The 19,390-nt window shown below is 36.8% G+C and overlaps 1 protein-coding gene across 8 annotated transcripts in view; it reads left to right on the top strand.

The window, feature by feature from the left end:
• Positions 1-6,981: 6,981 nt before the first annotated feature.
• The window catches only part of st3gal3b (ST3 beta-galactoside alpha-2,3-sialyltransferase 3b), a 55,457-nt gene continuing 43,048 nt past the window's right edge, over positions 6,982-19,390 (top strand). For 2 of the 8 annotated variants that reach the window (XM_058796735.1, XM_058796711.1), the window contains exon 1: positions 14,474-15,435. In XM_058796735.1, coding sequence (XP_058652718.1) covers positions 15,360-15,435 — 76 coding nt within the window. In that variant the 5' untranslated portion in view covers positions 14,474-15,359. Of the gene's footprint in view, positions 7,245-11,501; positions 11,651-14,473; positions 15,436-19,390 lie in introns of those variants that run through there. The other 6 variants (XM_058796730.1, XM_058796687.1, XM_058796702.1 and 3 more) reach the window with 6 other exon arrangements.

Below are 19,390 nucleotides of genomic sequence, written 5' to 3'. Positions count from 1 at the left end.
CAGAAAATTGCTGTTGTAAATTTAAAATAGGCCATACAAAACAATGCTGAACTTTGACAAAAAAGATATTTTTAAATGTTATAATAGTGATTTTATAATGTCTAAATATAAATCCATTAGCAAAACATGTGAAAAGAACTATATTACATAGTGGAAATGGTAAAGGAGACAATAAATTATCCTCTGCTGCCATTTAGTGGCCATAGTGGGAATCATAACATTCATTTTAATAGTATTTGTTTTTTTTACCAGGTGAAATCTTGGCAGAAATCTTCCACTTAGCATGGAAATTTTTCCATGAATTATCTCTTTAAGTAAAAATGAAAGGAAAAAAAATGCAGATAAATTTTACTATATAAAAATGTGCCTAACTTTTAGGCAAATAAATAATATTATATTATATAACAAGTGAGCAATATTACATGTGTTTGAAAAAAAAAAAGAATAAAAAAAAATGTGTTCTACTGTCGGGGGTCTACCATCAGGGGTTAAAGGGGATGTTATGTGACACACTTTTCTTTTCTTTTTTTTCTTGTTTTTACTTTTTTCCCTATGGTATAAAAAAAAGAGGGAAGGGGGTTCAAACCTTTATCACTTTTTTCACTCCAGATGAGTCTGTATCCTTCCATGCACAAGCTAGTAATGGGCTTTTGGTCATTGACTTCCAGAAAGTTTTCTGCACAAGTTAGTGTTAGAGGCTACTAGAATACAGGGGGGCGCTGGCATTGATCTTGCATACCCCTCGACAAATGTGCAGTTGCGCCCCTGGTTGACCCAAGTCATGTTTATACTCGCTGAACCTGTATGTAATGCAGTCATATTTAGAGCATGAGATGCATTTGTATTGTTTTCATTTTGTGTTGTTTTCAGAACAAACTTTAAATAAAAATGATGTATTGCATTATGTTTTTATAGTATATTGCACCATTTTTGTAAGAATGATCAATTAATTCATTTATTATTCTTTCTTTTTTTTTTTTAAAAATGAGGAGAACAGTTTGTGTGTTTTCTCTGTGTAGTGATTCATAGTTAATCAGTTTCTCAGGCAGTGAATCAAATTTAGGAAATATGATCAAATTAATAATATCAGTCTTATGTTCTTCTCATATTCTTCTCTACGTCTGCAGAACAATAATATTCCAAAATGAAATAGTAATGAATTTGCTGTCTCTGTTAAACACACAAAATGTAATGTTTGGTGGTAAACATACTCTACAAGAAGTCATTCAGGTGTGACTCACACCTCTTTTCTAAAGCCACCCCTCCCATAATGCAAGTTCCTTTGTTTACTCCCATAAAGCTAATAGCCCGTCGTAGACAATTTAAAGTTAGGTTTCTGACCATTGTGATCATTGCTATTCTCATGCTGTGAGACAGAGGTTGGATCATTAGTGGTCCCTTACCAGCAAACATACCTAATGCATTTATGTTAACTATAAAGACATTAATCATAAAGCGATACCTGGCAGATTTAACATTTATTGTCTGCCTACAACAAAGTATCACAAAACATGTGATTGTTACGAACTATGTTTATACTCACAACAATAAACCCATATTTAATTTAGTCTAGGTTGTATTTTTCTTACACAGTAAATTTCCCGGTGTTAAATCAACACCACTTTGTGTACACTAAGCTATGTTGATTTAACACTGGGAAATTTACTGTGTACCTTGCAAAGTTTTGTCCATGCATGGTATTAGAAGATGAGGGCATGTCTCATAACATGTCCGTGCAGGCATCTGACTAACTTTCAACAATTCAGATGTGATGTTGTCATCAGGAATTCAATACCTGACTTTTTAAACTGTAAACTGATTTTAAAACACAAGTCATCATACACTTGCTGACTTTATCTTTACAGAGCAAAAACTTGGCATTGTACTCTAAATGACTGAGGATCACCCAGTACCAAACATGCACCTCATTGCTAGAAGATGTATGACAAACAAAGACAATATTCTAAAAAAAACTAACAATTCTGAAATTTTAAATATTTAATATCCTCCCGATAAAACGAAACATAATCTGAAGATAAGAAATCAAAGTCTGTGCTCAGCATACATAACAATATTTACTGTGAAATCTGTCAGCTCATACTGACCAAAGCCTGCAGACAGTCCCTGACTTTCAGCAACAAGCACCGTCTTGTCCAGACTGCAAATTGGGGCAAAACCCTGAAAACGCTGTATGTATTCCAGCCTTTTAAGTTTGTTTCAAAGCCCTTTAGGGCTCAACATATTCAACAATGTTAATTTGCATTACTGAGTACAGAATCGTCATCATATAGCATGGGCTGTACGCACATAATGCAATATGATTGGACCAGGTACATTGATCTAGAACATAAAATATCACATTACATTTGTTTGTTTATTCTTGTAAGTAGTCATTTAGCAGACAGTTTTATCCAGAGGAACATATGGTATATCCGTTCCAGGTATAATTCTCCTTGGGGCCAATCTAGTGTCATGTGGCTTTATCAAGGGCACAATGGTGATAGTCCATGCCTCACCTGGGGATCAAACCAACAATCTTCCAACAACCTAATGCACTCTGCACATGATTTTCATAAATCACATTCTTTAATTTCTCTGTAAAGCTGATTTTTGGCACTATGTGTTAGTTAGGCACATCAACCATAACTCCTTCAAAAACAGGCAGAAACTTGGAGTTATGATTGATGATCAGCTGACTTTCTCAGACCACATTGCTAAAACTGCCCAGTCCTGCAGATTTTCTTTATTCAACATCAAGAAGATCAGGCCCTTTCTTTCTGAATATGCTTCACAACTCCTTGTTAAAGCTCTTGTTTTGTCCAGGCTGGACTGTAATTGCAATGCTCTCTTGGCAGGTCTTCCAGCCAGTTTTATCAAACCTTTACAATTAATCCAGAACTTGGCAGCAAGATTAATTTTTAATGAGCCGAAAAGAATGCACATCACACCTCTGTTTATCAATTTGCACTGGCTACCAATAGCTGCTCGCATAAAATTCAAGGCATTAATGTTTGCCTAACCTCCACTGGCTCTGCACCCCTTTACCTAAATTCATTACTTCAGACTTCTGTGCCCTCTAGAAGCTTGCGTTCTGCAAGTGAACATCGCTTGTGCCATCCCAAAGAGGCACAAAATCACTTTCACAGACTTTTAAATTAAATGTTCCCTCCTGGTGGAATGACCTGCCCAACTCAATCCGAGCAGTTGAGCCCTTAGCCATCTTCAAGAATCAGCTAGAAACACATCTCTTCCATCTTTATTTGAGCCTCTAACTCTAGCACTTTCTATTCTAATTCTATTCTTAAACAACAACAAAAACTTGTCCCTTTTAGACTTGCTCTCTATTCATTTACTAACTTACCTTGGCTGAGAGAGCTCAAGGCCCTGCAAATAATAATAAAAAAAACACCTGCAAATTAAAGGGGTGGTTTTTTTTAAGGCTTGATTGTGTTTATGGGGTGCAGTCTAACATTTGTTCATGCTTCATTATTTATTTTTTTAAAACGCATTATTTTTCATATAATTTACCTTTATTCCACACCGCTCTGTCCCTTCTCTGATAAACACCTCGATTATTTTGTGTTTTTAGGAAGCCCCTCCTTCAGAAATATGTGATGGGCTCTGATTGTTAGCTGGCTCAGTGTGTTGTGATTCGCTAAACCGCCGAGCGTGCGTCTAAATGTCCCGCCCCTCAGCTCAGCGGCATGTGCTCCGGTTGTATTGTAAACAATGGCGTCGTCTATATTGCTTATCAATTTGAGCCCGATTGAGACGCAGAGGATATTAGTGAAGAGGATCGCGCAGAACCTGCGCAAGCACGGCTCTTAATGGTATGTATGTTTGTTTGTTGTCTCATACTTTTAGATACCCTGTTATTATGCTACTGCTTATGTTAGCTTTTAATATACGGTTTTATTCTGATTAAAGCTTTAATACAGTACGGCAACCGCACACGCGTCCATGTATAACTCTTCTCGTTGCTATATGAAAATGTATAATTGGAACAGTTTGTTGGAGCTGATCTGACGATCTGAATGAGAGAGAGAGAGAGAGATGCAGAGCAGGGCAACGCCAGGAACAGTATTAAGAACGGCTGTTTTAGAATATTAATTTTGAAACTTGTGAATCCATTAGAATTGTTAGAAGACAGAATCGCGATTCATATATGAATAGATTTTTACATGCACCCCTAGTTTTCTCTTCCTCTTCTCTAAAGCAGCACAGCATGGCCTCGCCCCCTTCCTTACATGTTCCCGAGGGCGGGGTTTATCTGGGTTCGTGATGTATCAAATCCGGGAAGTAGTTCGTTGTAGTCCCTTACCAGCCGTTTTTGTAGGCATTAAACTTACAGAATTTTAAAAGACAATATCTCTGTTTGCGTTGAACTGCAACTTTGCAGATATTGTTTATGCTCAAACAGCAACATTACACAACTAACCTTAAAAAAGTGAGATTGCAATCAACCATCCCTTAAGAAAACAACTTAATTAACACACACGCTGCAAATACTCACAACGCAACCAAACAAAGGAATGCGGTGCAAATACAATTCTTCATTTGTTTGCGTTGTGAGTATTTCCACCACCTGCTGTCAAACTGATGAAGATGTTTTCTTGATTTGCTGGTACTTTTTCTATTTGCATGTGTTTTCTGAAGTTGCAGCGTGTTGGGTTCTCTCGGCCACCGTAACTGCTTGTTTTCTTAAAAAAAAAAACTAAGCTTCTCTAATCATTTTGTATTTTATCTATTTGTTTTCTTTTTATTTATTATACAATTAACAAAAGCAAAAAAGGCCTAACACTAGTTTGCTCTATTATTTTTATATTCTATCTGTTTGCTTTTTATTTACTATATAATTTAACAACAACAACAAAAAAAAACCTTGCTACGAGTACTGTGTTAAGCTAACTGAGACTTGTTATAGCACTTGCATATAATTTCTCTTTTGTTGATTTTGATTGCTTCCATTGTCCTCATTTGTAAGTCGCTTTGGATAAAAGTGTCTGTTAAATGACTATATGTAAATGTTAATGTAAATGTGTATTGTGTATTGTGAAAGGTGCAGTCATATTATATTTATTTGCATAATTTCTTGCATTTAAGTATGATAAAGGAAAACAAAATCTGAGGGATTGTTGCACTCATAACAACCAAATTTACCACATTTGACTTGTTATCGTAATAGACTTTGAATCCCAAAAAATAAATACACTCCGATTTGTTTTGACAGGCTGACATGTGTTAAATTTATAGTAGTTAAGGGGATAGTCACTAATCATGTACCCTCATGTTGTTGAAAACCAGTATTGGTTTTCAGTCATCTCAAAAGGGGACAGTTGGCATGTTGGGTGGATGTTGACCAGGAGCCAGCCAAGCTCCAAAATGAACCACAAAAGTAAATCATTACCTCAATCTTCTCAATACTCACACAATACAAATGTGTGAAGAACAGACAGAAATAAATGTTGATTTACTAAAATATTCCCCCTGCTGTCATATTTGAATGTGTACACAAATGCAAATGACATTTGAGAGCTGTTCCTCACACAAAGCTATCGTGTGGATTCAGAAGACAAACGTACCTTGAGTCATATGAACTCATTTTATGGTGCATTTGAAAGCACCTAGTCACCATTCACTTTCATTGTATGGAAGAAAGATCCATGAACATTCTGCTATGCTAAACTTCTTCATAGAACAATCAAGTCATTCAGGTTTGGAACGACATGAGGGTGAGTAAATGATTGCAGAATTTACATTTTTGGGTAAGCTGTCTGTTTTATGCAATAGAAGTTTACAGTGAAACCCTGTATACTTGGAGATACCATGCCCCATCTTTTCACAAACTCATTAATCCAGAGTTACTCTCTTTCCCCCGATGATCAATGGATGTAACTGTTTTGTGGTAGTTGTTGGTTATCTATCTAGTGAGCTGGTAAGTCATGTTGTCTCTGTCTTTCTGTCAAATATTAAAATCATTAATGAGAAAGTTTTAAACCTCCTCCTCTTACCATAATATTAAGTAGAGTACTGTCTTGAGAATAAAACACCTGTTTTAATGGTTACATATGTCATTTATAGGGGTTAAGAATGTGTAAACATTTACTTAGATAACCAGGGGACTAATTATAATTCCAAATTATTTACACACCTGAAATACCTCACAAGAGTTTATCACTGTTTATTGTCCTCTATTTATGCGTTTTATCCATAGGCCTAATAAAAAATAATAGAAAAATAAAAATCAGGTGAAATACATTTAAAAGTAAATAGATATCTTTCTGTTGGTAATTCCAACAAAAAGGTCCAAAACATCTGTAGAGCTGCTCTAAACTGATGAAACTAAAAGTCTGCTCAACTGCATAAAAGCCCAACCGGACTCATCATGTGCTCACAATTGCAAAGATATAATGCAATAGCTGACGACGAGAGACGACGCCTGTGAAAAGATGCATTCATTGTCATGAAACTTCCAGATAACACTACATATATTCAAAGCCCACGACATGTGACATTTGCTGGAGGCACAAATACTTCAGTTAGGCGATTTGCCTGACTGTTGATGCAAAGTCCGACTCGTTTCTGTGAATCGGTCCTGTTTCAAAGTATCATTTCATTTAGGATTTCATCATTTCGATTATTAGCTACACATTATCGACATCTCTACATGCTCTAATCTGAAATGTTACAGCTTAATTTACTTTTTTTAATAAGTGTGTTTAGTGTAGTCATTTAGAAACGAAATAGTAGCCTATTTTTATTTGTAACATTTGTGCTATTCAGCTGTTAACGGAAAAAAAAAAAAAATCCTAATATACTTCATTCAAAATATTTGATAGGCTATAGCCTAGGATTTATTTATTTATTTTCAGGTTTATAAAGGTTCGTGGACTTGGGGGGAATTGTAGACAGTCAAGCATTCGAATTTTGCTTAGAAGGTATTGAAAATGGTGAATTTGTAACCCGTCTACAATGCCGTCTAGGTAGTTGACTCGCTAGAATTTGAGACACAGCCGTGCTGAGGACTATGTCTGTAGACCAGACCTCCCACTTAAAACGGTGGGGGGAGAGAGCGAGATTCACAAATAAACGGACACACAGCTTCACTGTCGTTGCTTTGAGGAGGGAATAAAGTATCCTCGCAATTTTTGTTACTGGAAAAGAATGGACCATAACAGCGGAGGAGAAGAAAAATGCGGTCGATAACATTTTAACCTGAGGGTTTTGACGACTGGTGGGGACAGGTAACGTGAAAGTAAACCGATGGAAGAGGAATTTATATGGGCATTCATATGCTTTAGCCTATCCCGTACGTTTGTTTTACCACAGAGCTGCTGTTTTATCTGCGCGCAACAGACTCGGCGCTGTGTCAAACGTTGAACGCGTGAATGCTTTTAAAAGAGTATCGTATGTTGTTTTCTTGTGAATGAGTTTTAGTCCGTCTGGACTGTATTTGTGCGTGGCTGGCTAACTGAATGAGCACAAATAGGCTGCTTTGCTTTAGGCCCCTAAACGCATATCGCGCTTTCTTCATATTTTCTATTATTATGTATTTTTGTTAGATAGTCTAACTCTGTTCTCCTTCGACACTCGGGTTTATGTGGTCTGACGTGTCGAAATGTATCGAAAATGTTGTGTTTATCTTGAGAGCTGCCCGCTGGTTTGTGTGTGAAGTAAAGGGGAGAGGGTAAACCGTTAGCCTGCCTGCGCTCTCAGTCTGAGAAAAGCAAACATACAGTATCGGGACACCACAGTGCCATTATCGCACAGCAGTCAGTATACTTTTAGACAGATAAAACATTATCAAAATGTGCTTTCCGGTTGTTGTTGCTGCTGCCGCAAGTCTCTGTGCTTTGAAGAACAGAATAGCCAGATACAACAGATGCGCGTTCACCATATGGATCTGGACTTGGATCGCGTCTCTGTTATTAAAACGCCACGTTACATTAGACTAATGGAGGGATTTTTTAGATGCACTGTCCACACACAAAGTATATAGACAGTTAAGCCAAAATGTTTTAATTTCACTGTTTTGGCAAAGTATCTAACCAAGAAGTGGCCTATTTATACTTTTAATGCAGAGCATTTCACAAAAGTGGGCTATCTATGTTTTAAACTATTAACAATAGATATACACAACATAATGAAGATGAAATTTGTCACACTTTTTGGTGATCATATATTAGTGGAACATGTTCATAGTTTGTGTGGACTTCACTGCGGTTACTCTGCTGGGACACTTGTGTGAACTTGAGGGGAAAGGCTTATATTTATTTGCATGATACCTTTGTTGACTTGCATTTAGGTTCCGTACAGGAGAACACAACCTCTGTAGCACTTAATTTAATTTGAAATGATCAATATATTTTTTGAGAATTTGATCGGATTGGATTTGATCGGTTTATCTTAAGTCAAGTCACCTTTATTTATAAAGCGCTTTTAACAATACAGATTGTGTCAAAGCTACTTTCCAATGTCAAAATAGGAAAATAGTGTGTCAATAATGTAAAATGACAAGATTAAACACTCAGTTAAAGGCATTTCATTATTGAATTCATTGATGTCATCGTCCAGCTCAGTTCAGTTTAAATAGTATCTGTGCAATCATGTAGACGATATCGCTGAAAATTGTGTCCCCAACTGAGCAAGCCAGAGACGACAGCGGCAAGGAACCAAAACTCCCTCTGTGACACAATGGAGAAAAAACTTTGGGAGAAACCAGGCTCAGTCGGGTGGCCTCAGTTCTCCTCTGGCCAGATGAAACAGCAGTTTAATTCCAACTGCAGCAAAGTCAGATTGTGTAGAGGACTCATCTGGTTCCCGTGGTCTTGTCTCGATGGCCGTCTAGGTGACAAGGTCTTCACTGGGGATCTGTCTCTGGGGCTCATCTAGGTGTCCTGATCTCCGCTGACGGTCAGGGCTGTAGAGGTCATCTCTGGGTACTGATCCACCATCTGATCTGGATATGGACTGGATCAGGTGGCTACGGTGATCTCGGAATAAGAAAGAAACAGACTAATATTAGCATAGATGCCATTCTTCTTACGATGTAACAAGTGCATCGGGTGTTATGGGAAGTGTTCCCACTTCTGGTTGACCTAATTAATGCAGCCCAACAGTCCTTTAACAGATTTGAATATTAGAAGCGTATTAGTGTGTTATGTGTAAGCCAGGTTAAAGAGATGGGTCTTCAATCTAGATTTAAACTGACAGAGTGTGGCTTCCTCCCGAACAGTGTTAGGTAGATTGTTCCAGAGATTGGGCGCTAAATAGGAAAAGGTTCTGCCGCCCGCAGTCGATTTTGATATTCTAGGTATTATCAAACAGCCAGAGTTTTGAGAACGCAGTGGATGTGGAGGACTATAATGTGAAAAGAGCTCACTCAAATACTGAGGTGCCAAACCATTCAGGGCTTTATAAGTAATTAACAAGATTTTAAAATCTAAACGATGTTTAATAGGGAGCCAGTGCAGTGTTGACAGAACACAGTGTTAACAGACTTTGATCCACCTTGAGATGCTACATTCTTCCCCCACACAAAGAATTGTTTCCATTCTCTTTGATAGGCTGCCATGTGTTAACTTTATAGTGGTTAAGTGGATCGACATCATTCATGCACCTTGTGTTGTTGAAAACCTGTACGATTTCCAATCATGTCATCAAGCGAGTGGTTAGCAGAATGTTCAATGGTACTCTTATATACAGTGTAAGTGGGTGATGACCAGTAGCACAAAAGAACCATAAAAGATGAAAGTGGCTCATACTACTTCTGCACTACAAGTGTTCTGAAATCATGCAATAGTTTTTCAAATGTGAACGGTACCCAACCCCAATTTTATGTTTCACATTACTTTAACCAGAGTTAACAGATAATCTTGGTTATTCATAATCTGATGCGTGACTTGAGCAAACTAAAAAATCTGCTGAAGCTGGTTGCCTTAATTTTAAGTTGGCTCAACTTTTTTTTTTTTTTTAACAGTGTATGTAGTCACGCGTCAGATTATGAATAACCAGGATTATCTGTTAACTCTGGTTAAAGTTATGTGAAACATAAAAATATGATATTCCAGAATCACATTTATGTTCATAATTACCCAGTGTTAACTATTTCAAGTGTAATATTTTTAAATTTTAAATATTTTAAAGTTTGAGGTACTATTAGTGATTTCTGCAAAATATGTCCCTTAGCAGTGGATACTTGATCTATGACTATGCTTTACATGTTGTAACTATAGGAAATTATAATACTTAAACAATCCAGGTGAGACAAATCTTGGTTTATTGATGTGAAAACAATGTGTGGGGACAGCAACTACACTTAGGTGGCATATAATTAGTTTAAAACATGTAGCCTAGTTAACAATATTGCATATTTGAACACTTGGTAGCTTTGGAAGCTGTAAAAATGAACAGAATCCCTTCTTCCAAATATCCCTGAAACTGATTAAAATATAGAATCTAATGAATAGACCACTGAGAGCAAGTTAATGCGCCTCAACTTTACCATTTCAGTGTTTTTTAGCACAGACATGTATGTTCTATGCAATTGTTTTGATAGAGGGAAACAAGCTACATTTCAAGACTAACATGTTTTTGTTCTTCAGACTTTCCACTTTAAATGCACTTTATAAGTATCAGCTGTATACAAAGTGATGAAAACAATATTGTATAACTTTAATATTATTCAAGTTTAAAATAACTAACTGTACTGTTTATAATGGTCATTTTAAAATATATTTTTTGAAAATATAAAGGTTTTTACTGCCTTATTTAAATGAATATAATGCATTTTTGCTGAATGAAAGTATCAGTTTCTTTAAAAAAAAAAAAAAAAAAAAAAACCCACAATGATCATTATATATTATCTGTAAGAAACGGTATCAATACTATAAAAAAACAAACAACATAACACCGCATGAACTTGCAGAAACGCATGCTTGGACCGCCCAGGGCTGCCAACATTGAGAATGAGACTCAAACAATTAGGACCATTCTCACGCTCACTCCACACGTCCGTTTTCTCATGCATTGACTGTGACCAGTGACTTTTGTATGTATGGTTTCTTGTGTTTTACATTCAGTTAAGTAATATCAGAGAAAGAGGAGAGCTGTTTTCCCAAGTATCAGATTGTAAATGTGATATTGATTTTGTACAGTTTAGAAACAAAAAGTTAATATTAAGTGACTTACAGATCAGACACAGTATTGTCTGTTTTTGCTCTATATCACAAAGACTAAAATGGATCCAATTTAATCCACGGCAGAAGCGTTGCACATCTTGGAAAGCTGGCCGTCAGGCGGCTCATCACTCCACACCCTTTGGATTGTACTTTGTAACTTTGCAGATCCTTCTCGTGCTCAAACAGCAATATTACACACTAGATGAAGCTGAAAATGTAAAAAGCATAATAGGATCCCTTTAATAATGAAAGTCTGTCTGCTTCATTGCATGCTGTGAACTTGTGATTCAGCTTCCCTGTGTTTCTCTGTCCTGTTCCTAGGTGATATAAAAACACGGTACCATGTGAATGGTTGAGGAACATGAAGCCTGCACACAAACTACTGTTCGTCCTGTGTCCCATGCTGGTCTTGGGGTTCATCTACTACTCTTCTGGGAAGCTCCATTTGCACGTATGGGGCCAGAAGCCACGTGAGTATTGCCTCCCATTGCCATCTATCTGTTAATGTGCATCAGGTTGTGACCTCTCCGTACGTGGGTGCCTTTTGCTCTGTCAATATGTATGTTTGCCACAGTTTGTTTGTTAGATCCTTTGTCAGTTAAATTATTAATCTTAACAGTTCTCTTGCATGCTTGTCTTACAACAGGTTGTTTGGGTCAAATCAGTCTTCTGTAGGTTCTCAAGTTTTGCATTACTGTTTTCAAAGAGTTCACATTTTGTCACATTAATTTTTTTTTCCCCCTCAAAGTGGATAATTCAGCTTTTATTTGGCAATAGCACAAGAATTTGGAAAACTGCTATTGACAAGATTTTCCAATATCCTCCTTTTCAAGTCCATGTAAATGGTTTGCAGGCGTGGTAGGGATTTGCGTGGAAAAATATTTGTTGTTCAAATGTTTGAGCAGGTATTAGTTTGTAGACTTCAGTAGCTGGTCTGAGAGATTATTACTCTCGGTGCGGAACCACACAAGTTTTATTGAGGGATAATCAACTGAAGTTTATTCTGGCTTCAGCTCACTGTGCTTCTCTTTTAGATTGTTTAGATGGGAGATGTTAATGGTTGACTTATTTATTTGCGGGAGAACAGATGTGTATTTGCATTTGCATTTGCAGTTTAGAGTGTCCTTCAGTAGATTTGCTTTATTCCACACTCCTTCGACCACACAGCAGAGGGTTGTCTTTTGTATAACAGTAGCCCTATACTTTACCAAACACATTTCCATTGTTTGGAAATGGCTGCAGACACAGTCATTGAGAACGCTGCATCTACGCACATGGGTAACTGACAAGACAAGATGATAAGTACGTTATGTAAAAACTATAAAACTGTCTCAGCAATGTCATCGGTAAATATTATCAAACCATTCTTAAAGATATTTATCTCCTATCAGATAGCATGCCAGTGTTTCCTGCACCAACAAACAACACAGCATAAACTGTTATTGTGTAGACAAAATTGCTCTTATGTACCAGTTCTTTTTAGTGAGTCAGTAAAAAAGATTCACAGCCAGTGGTATCAGACTCACTCAGATATTAAACACCAAATAAATAAACACCATTTTCTGTCATATTGTGTCATTTAATATCAAATCAAGAAATTTCGAATTGTGAACCTGATATTATATATGAAAACAAATCATGAGAGAGCCATATTGTCGCACTCCTACTGATTTGGCTAATCAGTTATCCATTACTATGAATAATTTTTTTTAAAGATAAAAAAATCTTTTGCACCACCATTAAACAGTGTAATATCACTGTGAATTAGCATTAGAAAAGTACATTTAAAAGTAAGTTAATAACTGGGTAAATCAAAACCAAAACAGCCTTTGAACTTTTCAACAACTTTATTTTATTTTCAAAATAATAGTGTGTGTATTTAAATGCAGCTAACACTAATACATGACATGCTCTTTTAAATTATTTATATGATTAAATAATATAAATATTCTTTTGCTTTTTTTCATGTTTTAGACTTTACACTAATGTTCAGTCTGAGAAAACACAATGAGTAAAAAAATAAATCATTGTAAATGTTGTAGGTGTTGTACCAGATGGAGACAAGGGACCATTTAAAAACAACTGTGTTTGGCTGTAAGACTGAAAGGGATAGTTCACCCAAAAATACGGTGGCCGAGAGATCTCAACGTGCTGCAAATAGAAAAAACACCTGCAAATTAAGAAAACAACTTCATCAATTTGACAACACATACGCTGCAAATGCTCACAACACAACCAAATAAAGAAACGTGCTGCAAATAGAAAAAAAACCACCTGCAAACTAAGAAAACAACTTCATCAATTTGACAACACATACGCTGCAAATGCTCACAACACAACCAAATAAAGAAACGTGCTGCAAATAGAAAAAACACCTGCAAACTAAGAAAACAACTTCATCAATTTGACAACACATACGCTGCAAATGCTCACAACACAACCAAATAAAGAAACGTGCTGCAAATAGAAAAAAAACACCTGCAAACTAAGAAAACAACTTCATCAATTTGACAACACATACGCTGCAAATGCTCACAACACAACCAAATAAAGAAAGGCGCTGCAAATAAAATTCTTTATTTGGTTGTGTTGTGAGCATTTGCAGCGCGTTTCTTTGTTTACTTTGAGCATTTGCAGCACCTGCTGTCAAACTGATGAAAACATTTTCTTGATTTGCTAGTGCTTTTTCTATTTGCATGTGTTTTCTGAAGTTGCAGCGCGTTGAGCTCTCGGCCACTGTACAAAAATGAAAATTATATCAGTAATTACTCGCCTTCATGTCATTCCAAACCTGTAAGACCTCCGTTAATCTTTGGAACACAAATTAAGATATTTTTTATGAAATCCGAGAGCTTTCTGACCCTCCATAGACAGCAAGGGTTCTACCACGTTTAAGGTCCATCCAGAAAGGTACCAAAAACATTGATAAAATAGGCCATGTGACATCAGTGGTTCAACCGTAATTTTACGAAGCTACGAGAATACTTTTAGTGTGCAAAAAGACAAAATAATGACTTTATTCAACAATTCTTCTCCTCCGTGTCACCCTAGCACCATTATAGAGAGTACCACGATGTATGCGCGTGCTTTGTTCTGCACGTAAACAACTCATGCACGTGATGCTGCTGACTTAGAACATGCATGTGCTGCGCCTTGTTTACATTCAAAGGAAAGCATGCGTGATGCTCTCCATAATGGAGGCAGAGGGTGACTCGGTGGAGAAGAATTGTTGAATGAAGTTATTTTTTTTTTTTGCACACAAAAAGTGTTCTCGTAGCTTCATAAAATTATGGTTGAACCACTGATGTCACATGGACTATTTTGTCGATGCTCTTGGTACCTTTCTGTGCCTTGAACGTGGTAGGACCCTTGCTGTCTATGATTTTCCAGATGGTATAACAAATGCTCTGTGGGATATTTTGAGCTGAAACTTCAGACATATTCTGGGGACACCCATGGCCAATATTACATCTTGTTACATAATAGATGCCCTTAAAGTCAAACCATGTCATATGACGTTAGGCTATTCGAGTTTATATGTTTGGTTTTAAGTTATCTTTGATGTTTTTTGTTACCATATTTTGAGTGACTCGGATACATTATGATTCTTTTTATAAATTATAAACATTTGTAAATGTATATATTTTTGTAAAATTAATATATATATTTTTAGAAGATTTTGTTGATTTAATTATAAATACAAAACATGTGCTACCTGACAGCAGCAAAGTTTAGGGTGGCTCTGGTGATTAAATCAGAATCGGAATGAGCTTTATTGCCAGGTATGTTTACACATACGAGGAATTTGTTTTAGCTCCACAGTGTTACAGAATGACAGTAACAAGACAAGTCACAGATAATAAAATAATAATATATAAAATGGGCAATGTCCGAAATAGGGATGGGCGATATCTTATCGTTTGCGATATACCGTTGAAAATTCTCCTCACGATAAAAATGTGTCTCCTCGCGATAATAACGATAAGTCTAGTTGATGACGTAGTTTTGCGAGCGACCGATTCACTGTTCACGTGCGGAGTGAAAACAAGCATGGCGGAAAGCGGACGTGAGGCTGAGGAGGAGCTTGTTGTTAAGCAAGGAGCTACCTCCACAATTTGGAACTGGTTTAGAAAATCAGATGCGGAGTAGAGGCTGACATTTTTTCGGGAATCCCGCGGGATGGGAAACAAAATCGCTACGAATCACGTGATTGGGACGGGACAGGAAAAAATGTCATCGGGAGTGGGCAGGACCGGTAATAGTAATGATACCCAACTTTATACACAAATATACCTTTTATATAAATAAACTATAAACTGTATATTTTAAATCGGAACTAGTTGCCCTGTCTCGCTCTCCTCCTGTTTGCTTGGGTGTGGCTGGTTAAGTGAACGACGCAGTCCGTGACGGACAGATCGTTAACGGCTGGTCTGTGTGATAATACACACTATCATTCATCGACCTCAAATATGGCTTTTCATCTGAAAGATGTATGTAGTAGCAACTTTACATGGCCGCTCAATATGATGTTAATATAGAGAAATGTGCGCTACTGAAGTGTTTGTGTGGAGAGTGGAAGCTGAATAGCGCGCTCGCTGCAGGACAGGCGCCGGTGCGCTCACTTGCTCTTAAAATATCCGTAATTTTTGGTTATACAGATAAAAGTAGCCTAATATACATCTTTCGAATCTGTAAAGACTCTACGTTTATTTGTGTACACTCAGAATAACAACGAAACGTTGCGCTTTAAAGCAAACAGGGTGCGCTTTAGGTCTCTGAGCGAGAAACGTCCGTCTTTGAAAAATATATCTATAGAGAGTGAAATGTCTACTTTCAAATGAAAGAACAAAATTCAAATAGAAAACGTGTGTGTTAGCATGGATGATTTACATAAAATTTAATGTGTGCAACGTAGCCTACACTTTGCATAAACTTGCTTTCAGTTCAATATAATAACAAAAAACTACATTTTGGGTTTTTATTCACCTAAGGTGGGCACGCTGTGACTGTAACTGACAGATTTCGGCCAAAAAAAAAAAAATAAAAAAAAAAAAAAACGGGAGTGGGAGGGAATGGGAGTAATTCTTCCGGGAGTGGAACGGGACCGGATTTTCCCCCAGTTAGTGTGTGTGTGTATATATATATATATATATATATATTTATTTATATATATATTTATTTATTATCGTCATTGGTATCGTTATCGCAATAAATACCTGAAATTATCGTGATAAATTTTTTAGGCCATATCGCCCATCCCTAGTCCGAAATAGCAAGAACACAATATACAAAATAGACAATTTAGTATGAACAGGTATGTTAGGTGCAAATTTGAAATGCAAACAAGTATGCGTGTTAAATGTATAATAGTGTTGTGTGTTCCACGTTTGTCAATTGTTCATGAGATCGATTGCCTGAGGGAAGAAACTGTTCCTGCGCCTGGCCGTTCTGGTGCTCAGTACTCATTGTTGATCAAAGTTTTAGATGCTTTCAGATTATCTCTCCGTAACTTACTGAATCAAATCCAATTGTGAAGTGTGCGAACTTTGATACTTGTATTGGGTATTATTATACAAATGCTGGTACAGAGTTAGTCCTGCTTATTGAAGGAATGAATCAAGCATGTGGAAGAAACAAGCAGTTTTCTAGCAGTGTGTTGTTTTATTAGATCTATAATGTCAGCAAAAACTTTTAGATGCAAGGATTGGACCATATGAAGTTTTTATATTTAAGGACTAGATGGACCAGATCGGAGTGAGAGCCCCGTCCTGCAGAGTTTTGCTCTGACCCTAATCAAACACACCTGAACAAGCTAATCAAGGTCTAAAGGCTTACTAGAAAGCTACAGGCAGGTGAGGTTTTATCAGGGTTGAAGTTGATGTCTGCAGGACTGTGGCTCTCCTGGACAGAGTTTGCCATTGCCACCCCTGGGGCCGGTTGCATAAACTGCTTAGACTAGTCTTAAAAAGTTAGCAATCTAATTTGTTTTCATTTTGACTGGTCATAACTGTTTAAAGTCAGTTACGAAAATGTTGATTGGCCCAATTTTAATCAGAAAAGTGAGACTGATTACCTCTTGGCTAACTAGTTGGACAAACTAGTTCTTAAGACACCGTGTTAACATCGTGTCTATGTAACTGGCCCCTGGACTAGATGAAGCTTTACATGAGACAAGTATGTCTTATGAAATGAGTTTCAAGAGTAAATCCAATTCTGTTATCTAGAGAATCCTCGATTGTGCCAAATGATTGTTTTGGCTTATCCGATAAGCTGAAGAGGAGGACATGTTGTTGTGTCTGAAAAAGTAATAAAATGTGAAGAAGTGTGTACTGCATGTTGTGTTATTGATTTTGAAGATATAAATCCCTCATTTATCTTCACCTTTATACTACTTGTAGGCATATTTTATTTTTATGTTGTATGCATTTTTGTATTTTTGAAAAGTAGTGCCAAATTCTATTTACCTTTATAGACATCAAGAGTAGGAACATACTGTTGGACATAGACACAGACTTCATACTCGTTTAATGAAAGGTTGCAGAGATATTAATGGTAAAAGGCGGGTCTTTTTATGTTCTTCCATTACAGTGGTCTCTTATTTATTAGGTGGATCCCAAAACAAGATACTAGCATTTACGTTTGAACTTCACTGCAATCTTTTTTTAGCCACTAGAGGGAGGGAGAGCACCACAGTACAGGGTCAGATATGCATGTTCACATGGGTGAGCATTTGTCTCACTTCTCAAAGGAAGCTAAATCTTTCTTTCAGTCCTAAAGACAAAAGTATTAATTCATCAATGACAAATTTTGTTTCTAAAAACTAGTATTAATAACATTTAGAAAAACAACACTAAGATGATAAAACCATCACTGTAAGCATAGTGTAATGTGTGATAGTTAGATGGCAGGTTCTATTAGATATTAGACATTGCAACAGTGCCCAACCACTTTTTCAGCGACCTTCATTCTGCAAGTAATTTTCCTTCTTAGAGTTATAAGGCATGAATCAAACCAACCAACCAGCAACGAAGTGAATGACAATATTACCATCTATGAAATTTACATGTATTTCATATTATGCATAATAATATGCAAGTAGTTTGAGTGTAGGGAGGCAAATCTATATAATTAGTGACGATCAAAGTGAGATGACCAATTTTTCCCACTAATTATATTATTATTATTCATGTTTATTGTTTATTAATTTTGGCATGGTGAATTTAAGTGTAGAGCACAAGCTGCTTCACTACCAATTTGAAAGTTTCATGCAATTGCCACTAGGGGGAGAAATGAGACAATCATACGGAAGAGATGGTGGAAAAGTGCCCTCAGTCCACACTCACCACAGCAGGAGGATGTTTATCGTGTACAACACTAACACTAAAGTACTTTAGCATGCTGTTGGAAATGGGTCGGTCCTGGTGCAGACAAGTCAGGACGGTCCCCATGTTCCTGATATGCAAAGGGGCCTGAAATGTGTAAATAGTGTAAATATGATTGATGTTCTACTTGATAAGACAGAAGAACATGTTTTCATTCCTTGTGGAAAAGAGTCTGACCAATGATGAAGCAAATAAGTATTTGGTTGCTGCAATTATTTTGAAGTTTTATTGATTAATGATTTCTTATTGGCCCTCAGAAACGCAGCTGAGGAAATGGATTTGGCAGGTTTCTTCATTTATTCCCCTCCCCATGTACAGTCTCTGAGATTATTTAGTGTTCACCAGGCGAGTTATTCTCAGTTTGTTCAATTCATGTTTGCATTCGCTGACTTCGGTATCTTGAACCTCTGTGGAAAAAGTTAGATTAATTATAAACGGTACATTTCGACAGCTGCGCCCAGTTTATTTTGGAAAATTTTGTGAACCTGGGATGGGTTTCTTTGAACCTAACCCCTGTTATGAAAGGCACTTTAGGACACATTGTAAAGACAAATCACAATAAATGGCTCTGAAAAGGGTACGAGGGAAGGAAACGCAACCTTATTTTGATGATAAATGGCAAAGAGTGGGCAAGAACCCAGTGCTCTGTTGGTTCGATTGCTGTGGAGTCACCTAAATGCATAACTGCCATGCATAGCAGTATGACAACATTTGTAAATTTGGAAAATGTATTTAAAAATAAGATGCCTTGACACTGCTTATAAAGCTTCACTAGTGGTAAATAAATTGGACTTTATTTAGAAAGGTGTATGCCAGGAGGTCTCACAG

The sequence above is a fragment of the Onychostoma macrolepis genome, chromosome 02 (genome assembly GCF_012432095.1).
Source record: "Onychostoma macrolepis isolate SWU-2019 chromosome 02, ASM1243209v1, whole genome shotgun sequence".
Lineage (NCBI taxonomy): Eukaryota > Metazoa > Chordata > Actinopteri > Cypriniformes > Cyprinidae > Onychostoma > Onychostoma macrolepis.
The sequence above is the reverse complement of the archived record's forward strand: the minus strand, read 5'-3'. Positions and strand labels throughout refer to the sequence as shown.